This window comes from Otolemur garnettii, unplaced genomic scaffold, assembly GCF_000181295.1.
Source record: "Otolemur garnettii isolate 467f Iridium unplaced genomic scaffold, OtoGar3 scaffold00016, whole genome shotgun sequence".
NCBI lineage: Eukaryota > Metazoa > Chordata > Mammalia > Primates > Galagidae > Otolemur > Otolemur garnettii.
The window spans coordinates 19,359,625-19,369,161 of record NW_003852411.1 but is presented as its reverse complement, the minus strand read 5'-3'; the positions used below and the strand labels follow the sequence as shown (position 1 = coordinate 19,369,161).

At 37.1% G+C, this 9,537-nt stretch overlaps 1 protein-coding gene across 1 annotated transcript in view; it reads left to right on the top strand.

Annotated features, from left to right (window-relative positions):
• KLHL20 (kelch like family member 20) overlaps positions 1 to 3,439 on the top strand; it is a 59,381-nt gene extending 55,942 nt beyond the window's left edge. The window contains exon 12 of the mRNA XM_012802714.2: positions 1,890 to 3,439. Within this exon, the coding sequence (XP_012658168.2) occupies positions 1,890 to 1,974 (85 nt within the window). The 3' untranslated portion in view covers positions 1,975 to 3,439. The remainder of the gene's footprint in view (positions 1 to 1,889) is intronic.
• Positions 3,440 to 9,537: the final 6,098 nt, after the last annotated feature.

Below are 9,537 nucleotides of genomic sequence, written 5' to 3'. Positions count from 1 at the left end.
GAGGCAAGAGCATCACTTGAGCCCAAGAGTTTGATTTAGTCTCAAAAAATAAAAATAAAAAAAGTAAAGTCAGGCCAATGATAGCATAGTACTGCAGCTCCTATATCACATTATTACAACCCTGTTCATTAAGATTTACTGAAAGCTCTAGGGAGGTGCCTGTGGCTCAGAGGAGTAGGGCGCTAGCCCCATATACCAGAGGTGGTGGATTCAAACCCAGCCCCAGCCAAAAACTGCAAAAAAAAAAAAAAAATTTTTTTTTACTGAAAGCTCTAGACGCTGTGATACAAAAATGAATAAAACAACATTCCCTACCCTCCTGGAGCTGGCACTGAAGTGAGGGAGACACAGTATCCCACCAGGAAGTGGAAGTGCTATGGCAAACATAGTGTGGGAGGGGCTGGGGGTACAGGGAGGGGAGTCTGTTTAACAGGTGGCTAGGGAAGGCCTCAGTGAAAAGGTGGCATTTTAAAAAAAACCTAATAGAGATAATAGACAGATAATGGCAGGTTTTCATAAATAGGAGGCTCCCACTTGTAAGATGTTTTCTTCCATGTACAGCTTTCTATTTTTAGTGGAAGTTTTCAATAAGCATAATTTTGGAAGCTAGCCAAAGTTTACTTTTGCCCACTTAATCACTATAATCTTATCTAAGGACTGCTCAGTAACTGTCACTGTCACTAAATAGAATTAATAATATACTACAAAGTAATATTCTTGAGGATTATCTGTTGAGAGATTAATATCCAAATTTGTGCAGCTACATATCCCAAATTTAAAACCAATTTTACCTCATAGTTGATTTAAGATCTAGTATTATTCTCCATGAAATTCCTTACTACTATTTTTTTTTTTTTTTTTTTTTGGAGCCAGGCTGTCACTCTGTTGCCTGGGCTAGAGTGCAGAGGCTCACTGCAACCTAGAACTCCTGGGCCGAAGCAATGTTCCTGCCTTAGCCTCCTGAGTAGGTGGGACTACAAAGCATGCACTGTCTCGCTCAGCTAATTTTCTGGATTTTGTAGACACAGGGTCTCACTATGTTGCTCAGGTTGGTCTTGAACTCCTGGCCTCAAGTGATGCTCTAGATTCTCCCAGAGTGCTAGGATTACAGGCATGAGCCACTGCATCTAGCTGAAAGTCCTTGATTTTAAAGTTGATCTTGGTTACATGTCACAAACTAGATGGTGATTTTATTTACTCACATCCAGTTTTATTCCTTAAAGGATTTGAGGAGGCTTACAAGAGTGCATACAAGACAAAGGGATAAAAATAAATATGTAAGTGGTAGAAGCCAGTTTAGGTATAAAGTTGTAAAGTTCTAATATAAAAAGTAAATATGGGCCATGTGTGGTGGCTCATGCTTATAATCCTAGCATTCTAGGAGGCTGAGGTGGTAGGATTGCTTGAGGCCAGGAGTTTGAGACCAGCCTGAGCAAGAGGAAGACCTTATCTCTACAAAAAATAGAAAAATTAACCGGGTATAATAATGCTCACCTATAGTCTAAGCTACTCAGGAGGCTGAGGCAGGAGAATCACTTGAGCCCAGGAGTTTGAGGTTACTGTGAGCTACAGTGATGCCATTGCATTCAACCATAGACAACAGAGCAAGACTCTGTCTCAAAAAAAAAGTGATTATGATGCTGTCATCTTCTTCACATAGCGTCCTATAAGTAAGAGTTTTCAGTCAGTGTCTAAAATAATTCTGCTACTTAACTACTGCTCAATTCTAGCTCCTAATCTTTGGAATAGAGAAAATATTAGTATTAAACTGAAATATTAGTTGTGATATAAACATAGAAACATAGAAACGTGTTTGGTTAACATCTTAGTCATAGAACAACACCTTTTTCTCCCAGTAAGAAAATCTGATTTTGTTTCTTCCTTTGCAGGTTGTATGGCGGGATGAATTACCGTCGGTTAGGGGGTGGTGTAGGAGTTATTAAAATGACACATTGTGAATCCCATATATGGTGAACGTGCAGAAGACAGTCTTACATATGCTCCCCAGCATTCTGCAGAGTTTGACTTTGGAGGTTTGTACAGCTTGAGAAGACGTTAGAACAAATTTTATCCTTTGCTGGTGCCTCAATATGTGGAAATACAAATCCAATGAAAGTACTTCACCTGCAAAATGCCACCTTTGCACAATAATTTTTAACTCTGTGCAGAAGAATATTTATTTTTGGCTTTAATTTATCATGGGCTTTTTGGGGGTACGGGGGAGATTTACCCTTCCAACCACAAAAAAAAAAAAAAAAAAAAAAGAAGAAGAAGAAAGAAACATTTCAAGCAGCAAAACTGACTTTGTTTTTAAGGGTATTGATTTAAGTTTGAAAATACTGATAAGGGCAGAAGGGCTATGTATGATCTGGTTATTTCTAGACACTCCATCCACCTGACTCCTAGTTACATTGATTACCAGTGATAATGATAGGTCTGCAGAATATATCAGCTAACCATTATTCTTGCACCAGACCTGAAAATCTAAAAAAAAAAAAGCACACGCACACACAAACAAAAAGAAACATCTCATTTTAACTAGTATAATTCAGAAGGAATATTAAGTGAATAAAGACTAGAACACAGAGGCTACAGTTTTCATCAGTGGAATTTCATGTTTTTTCTTCTATATGATCTTGTTTTCTGTTATATTTAGTCTTTTTTCACAATATTCTCATAGAGTTTCTGCTAGATCTAGAGCTCTGCTCTGTGCCTCCTATCAAAACAGTATATGAATCTCATATGCTGTCTTGAGAATCCCCCCAAGAGAATCACATGCAACTCTGCAAGAGTTTTTGCTCAGACGTGTTACTGACTGAAGCAACTTTCCTTCTTGCTACCAAGGACCAAGATGGAGAATCCTCTTCCCAGCAGTGAATTCTGTTATGCAATTTACACTTGATGTCCAGGCCTAGTGAGGCTGAGCTTACCTTACTAACAGCCTCCAAGGGAATGAATTCTTCAGTTCATGTAATAGTATCTGTTAATGAGTATAAAACCAATTGAGACATTTTATTAATAATTTTAATTCTTTTATTACAACAGTATATCACTATCTTCATTCTATAAGGCCATGTCACTATTTCTCCCAAATTGCACTTTCTGGTGAAAAATTAAAAACTTTAAGAAAAAAATGATAATTTCAATGGTTAAAGTTTTTTTTTTCCCTCTCATTGTTCATAGACCAATTTTTTTCAATGTATTTTGCAGGAAAATCTTTGAATAAGACTTTAAATCACAACCAAAAGGAATAACCTTCTCACTTTCCCCTGCTACAAAAATGTTTGGCAACTTTTGTGTTTACATTTAAAGATCATTTGCACCTTTTTCAAAGAAGAAAAGTATTTGGTAAACAATTGTTTACATGTATCATTTATGCTTTTTTCTAGCATGTATAACTTTTTCAAATAAAGGTAGTATTTACCATAAAAAAATTTTTTAATGCTTGTACCTTTGCTATTTAATTTGAATTTCTGTTTCTGTATTATTTGCATTACCTGTATGTAAAGTTACAAGTGCTTTCAACTTGAAGGAATAAAGGGATTGGGAGCTAGAATTAGGAATTGTTATTATATACTTTATATATCATATTACCTAACCTATAAACGTATTTTCTGGTGTAGGACTTAGAATTATACAATTCTGAGCTGAAAGGTCTCTATCATTTAATCCAAACCCATTGGAGTATACTGATGTCAGTCTAAAAACCAAGAAGGCCTGCTTAAGATTAAATAGTCAAATAATGATAGAACTAATATTAGAAATCAGTTTCCCAGACTCCCATTCCATTTCCCTTTCTTTGCCACACTCTGATTATAAGCTTACTTGAAATACAGCCTGGAACTAAATATCATAGCAAGACTTTAGTATTTATTTTAAGTAAGTCTGATATGAAGATGTAAAAAATATACAAACTTTTATGAGATCCTTACATAGTACATCATTAACAGTCTTCAAGGAAAAATCATATATTTCCCAAGAGTCTACTATTGCATATGTTATGGAAAAAGAGAGGAATGATAACAGGAACAAAATTCTAGGGATTAGACTTACCAAAAGTCAGGAAGTTCCCAATGGGAGCAATTCACATGGCAGTGATTCCGGAGTTGCAATCCAGGAATTATGACACTGGCCAAAGTTTTCACTGATACCTGATAAGAGTTTGTTATTTTTCTTCCACTGAAAGCAATGCAATTTTATTACTGATTGAGATGTATTTTGTAAAAAGTGGCTGCTGTAAAATAGAAGTGTATTTATATGTGTTATTTCCACAACCCAAGTAAGTTTGGGCGGGGGTTGGGTTGGCAGTCACCCTTATGACTAAATCCACTAAAGCTTGGAAAATTTAAAACAAAGTAGGAGCTGAACCTCAAATCCATTCCCTGATTCCAAATTCTTCACTCTGTACACATTCCTATTTTTTATATGATTGTTTCACAATTTTGTTCCATAATATTTTACCTCCAAATAACCACATTGCAGTACTTCCTGGCCACTGTGAAAAGACAGAGGTCCCTTCTGAACAAGATGTATAGACTTTCAAACTTCATATTGAAACAAATATGATAAATAAAAAATAGAATAAGGAAAGAAATACAGGAGAGGAGGGAGATGCAGCAGGAGGCAAAAAACAGCCCCATAAACCTAAGTACTACTTACTGCCTGATTGTGCAAGTATTTTGTGACAACTGGCTTTGTAAATAGCTTTGAGGGCTCTATTCTGGATATGATCGGTAAGAATGGTCCCTAAAAATGACAAAACTCCTTAACTAAGCTGTCTTGCCAGTGCTTAATAGTGACCTTTCAGTTATTTAGCCACTTAAGATTAGGAACTTAGTCTTTTAAATGGAAAAAAGGGATGGTATTTGTTGAACTGACATTATATATTTGAGGTTACTCCAAAAACAGTCACTAACTAACTTATTAATACCCTTACCCTAGAAAGAATGTTTGCATTTGTAAGTCTGAATTCCTAGGAAAAGGGAACACTTATCTTCAGTGTGAATTTAGATCAATGAACATTTGGACTTTCAGTAAGGCATTACCTGCCTTCAAAAAAGCTTAGTTTCAAACCTGACTTTGATCAGTCTCTAGATCATTAGTTCTCAAAATGTGGTCTATGAACCCCTGAGGGCCCCAAGATTTTTTCAGACTATCTCTGAGTCAAAGCATTTTGTTAGTAATTGTGCCCTTTTTTACTGTGGTGACATTTGCACTAATGGTGTAAAAACAATAGTGGGTAAAACTGCTGGTGCCTTAGGCAATGGCAAACTATGTAACTAGATATAGTATTCTTTACCACCACAGACTTGCAATTTATTTTTTAAATTGTTTTTTAATTTGTTTAAGAATGTCCTTGCTGGGGGGCAGTGACTCATGCCTGTAATCCTAGCTACTTAGGAGACTGAGACCGGAAGATCTTTTGAGCCCAGGAGTTTGAGACCAGCCTAGGTAACATAGCAAGCCTTTACCTATCTCTTTAAAAAACAAACAAAAAAGTCCTTAGTAAAGCAATAAAAATTGTAAAGCTGTATCAACCACTGTGAGTTTCACACTTAAAGCCTTTTCTGATGAAATTAGTGATGACGTTGATGAATGTCATTTTTTTATATTGTATAGTGAACTGTGCCAACAGGTAGATCTGCATAATCCATGGAACCAATTTTTCTAAATGATTAATGCATCCAAAGTGCAAGACCAATGGATCTTATGGGAACAGTGTGAAAGGTCCATTGATAGGATTTCAGATTTCACCAATCACTTGTCAAATTTTGGAGTAGCATCAAGAAGAATATCCATAATTATCAAAAAAAATTATTAAAATAACCCTCTTCTAATTTCATACTTGTGTAAGCCATATTTCCCTCACATACTTCAACCAAAATAATATATTGCAAAAGACTGAATGCAGAAGCAGATGAGAATCCAACTGCTTTCTGTTAAGCTGAAATCATAGGATGTACAAAAATGTAAAAGAATGCAACTCTTCACTAATTTTTTGTTTTTGAAAAAATTGTTATTTTTAGTTCTTAAATGTATGTTACCATGTAATAGGCTTATTTTTGATGCACTAATAAATATTTCTTCAATTTGTTTTAACTTCCTATGGTAAATCACTAGATATAATCCACATAAACAAAAGCACTTTGCATCCTCCATAACTTTTAAGACTACCAAGGTATCTCAAGGCAAAAAAGTTGGAGAGCTGCTCTAAATCTTCCAGTTAACAGAAAATACAGAACAGACACATGGGTTAATTCACAGGGATTCAACAAGCAAAATCCAGAGTGTGGGAAACTATAGGACAACTAATTCAGTTTCTTCAAAAATTGAAATGCAAGGGGAAAAAATGGAGAGGAAGAAACAGATTAAAAGGAATTTAAGATTTATATCAACTAAATGCAAGTATACAAACCTTACCTTGATAATTTTTCAAGCAAATCAACTATAAATAATTTTGAGAAAATCAAGGAAATTTGATGTCTAACTGAATAATTTAATATTATGGAATTATTACAAAATTCTTCAGGAATGATAGTATTATAATTGTTTTCTGAGCCCCTGTTTTTTAGAGATATAGAGAAATATTTATGGATTAAATAATTTGGGGGGTTGGGAAGATAAGAATGAGAATATGCATGAAATGAATTGAACATAGTTGAAGCTGGGTTACGAATAGAATGGGCATTAATTATACTCTATTTTTGTGTGCACATTTGAAATTTTCACTTAGAAAATCGTTTAAAAAACAAGCTTCGGGTAATAATTGAAACAGATACTTTTTTAAATAATCCATTGCAATATAAAATATGCAGTGAACTAATTATTTACACAGCTCAGGAGGAATGCTTCAATAGCCCGGCCTGATGAGGATAGAAAAAGTGATTAGAAAAGAAGTTATGCTTGAGAAAGGTTTAAAAAACAGTAGCAGTTTTGTTAAGTGGACAAGAAAGGAAAAGACATTCCACACAGACTTCCTCTCAAGCTTGGTGTGTGGTCAGTGTTGTCTCTATTTGGGGCCCATCTACCCTAGCTACAGCATGTTCATCTATAATAAATGCAAGGTATTCTGATTTTGTAAGCCCAAATATCATAAAAACTTTTAAAAAAGAGTACAACCCTTGCAAGGTCAGGTAAAGGACATTCCAGGCAGATAGAGTATATGCGAGACATGCATAATAGGGGCAGTGAAGCAGCATGAGGTGGTCAGAAATCAAAGCAGTCTGCTTTCAGAATAGAAAAGAAAAGGCAAAGGCCAGAGATAAGACAGAAGCAAGTAGGCACTGTTATAAAAGGCCTTTCATCCCAATAGTTTTCCCTTAGGTTTCATCTCTAAAGCTTTATTCCAGTAAGTCTTGTTCTGGGAGGGTATGGTAACCAAGCTCCATGATCTCTGCTTTTTGGTATTCACACACCTGTGTAATCCTCTCCCACACTGCACCAGAGTTGGTCAGTTCTAGTATGCTGCTATGAACTCTGGTGGGGGACAGTGACAAAGGGTGGGGGCACATATGTGCGGGGCCGGCACACAGGGAAATCTCTTGTTATCTTCCACTGATTTCTGTTGTGAACCTAAAACTACTCTAAAAATAGTCTGTTAAAAAAGAGGGAGATGGTAACCTTCCAAAAGTAGGTTAAAAAGACTCTAAGGCCAGGCACAGGCCGAAGCAGGAGGATCACTCGAGCTCAGGAGTGTGACACCAGCCTGAACAAGAACAAGATCCCGTCTTTATAAAAAATAGAAAAATTAGCCAGATGCAGTGGCATGTTCCTGTAGTCCCAGCTACTCAGGAGGCTTAAAGGAGGAGGATTACTTGCGCCCAGGAGTTTGAGGTTACAGTGAACTACAATTATATCACTGCACTCTAGCCAGAGTGACAGAGCTAGACTCTGTCTCAAAAAAAAAAAAAATAATAAGACAAAAGCCCCTAACTTTTATCTTGGGTATCCTTCTCATCTTTCATGCTCTAGGAAATGCAAATGCATGAAAATAGAATTATAACATACCCATGAACCTCCTTGCATCCACCATCCACCTTCAGAAATTATCAATATTTTGTTCATGTTGTTTCATCTCCTCCCACTCTTTCTCCTCCTCCCCATCATCACTGGAGTATTTTAAAGCAAATCCCAGGCATCATGTTAAAGTCATGTACCTCATGACATTTCAATGACAGCCAAATCTGGCGCATTTTTTATGTTTAGAAATGTTTAGATACACAAATACTTAACAATATGTTACAATTGTCCATAATATTCAGGATAGTAACATGCTGACAGGTTTATAGCCTAAAGCAATAGGCTAAACCCATACAGCTTAGGTGTGTAAGGCTGTCCATCTGGGTTTGTGTAGGTGCACTCTGTGATCACACAACAATGGAAGCACCTAACACCACATTTCTTTCTGGTTTTATTTTTTGGAGACAATAACCTCACTCAGTCACCCTTGGTAGAGTGCCACAGCATTATAGTTCACAGCAACCTCAAACTCTTTGGGCTCAAGCAATCCTCTTGCCTCAGCCTCCCAGGTAGTTGGGATTACAGACACCTGCCACAATGCCTGGCTATTTTTAGAGACAGGGTCTCGCTCTTGCTCAGGCTGGTCTTAAACTCCTGAGCTCAGGCAATCCACCTGCCTCAGCATCCCAGAGTGCTGGGATTACAGGTGTGAGCCACCCTGCCAACACATTTCTCAGACCATATCTCCTTTGTTAAGTGATTCATGACTGTATTTCAGCCACACTTGAATATTTAACAGACTTACGATCTGACAGCTACAGTTTAAAAAACAATAGAGAAAATTTTAAAAAAAGAATATTTGACAAGGTCTATAACATACATTATCACATGATAAATTACCAGTTCCTTAATATTGTCTAATATCCAGTCAATACTGAAATTTCACTAATTATCCTCTTATTTGATGTTTACTGGGGTTTTTTTGTTTGTTTTGTTTTTTCGAGACAGTCTGACTTTATCGCCCTTGGTAGAGTGCAGTGGCATCACAGCTCACAGCAACCTCCAACTCTTGGGCTTAGGTGATTTTCTTGTCTCAGCCTCCCGAGTAGCTGGGAGATGTTTACTGTTATATTTAGGAGTTTTCTTTTTTTCCTGTCCTTCCTTTTGCTTACATCAGGGGTCCTCAAACTTTTTAAACAGGGGGCCAGTTCACTGTCCCTCAGACGATTGGAGGGCTGGACTGCAGGCCCCAGGATGAGTCAGCTGCTAAGCAGGACAGGCAACAGCAGCAAAAACACGGGCAGGCCGGATAATGTCCTTAACAGGCCGCATGTGGCCCATGGGCTGTAGTTTGAGGACACCTGGCTTACATGGTCAAATTTCTTTTTTGTTCCTTTGCCCTATCATTTTGGAAATTCTTCTATAGTCTCTGTAGTGTCTACTCTGTGTGTCCCATTGTGACACAGTTAAACTTCTATTTCTCTATTAAGATATTCATATTAGGCTCGGTGCCTGTGGCTCAAGCGGCTAAGGCGCCCGCCACGTACACCTAAGGTGGCGGGTTCGAATCCCCAGCCC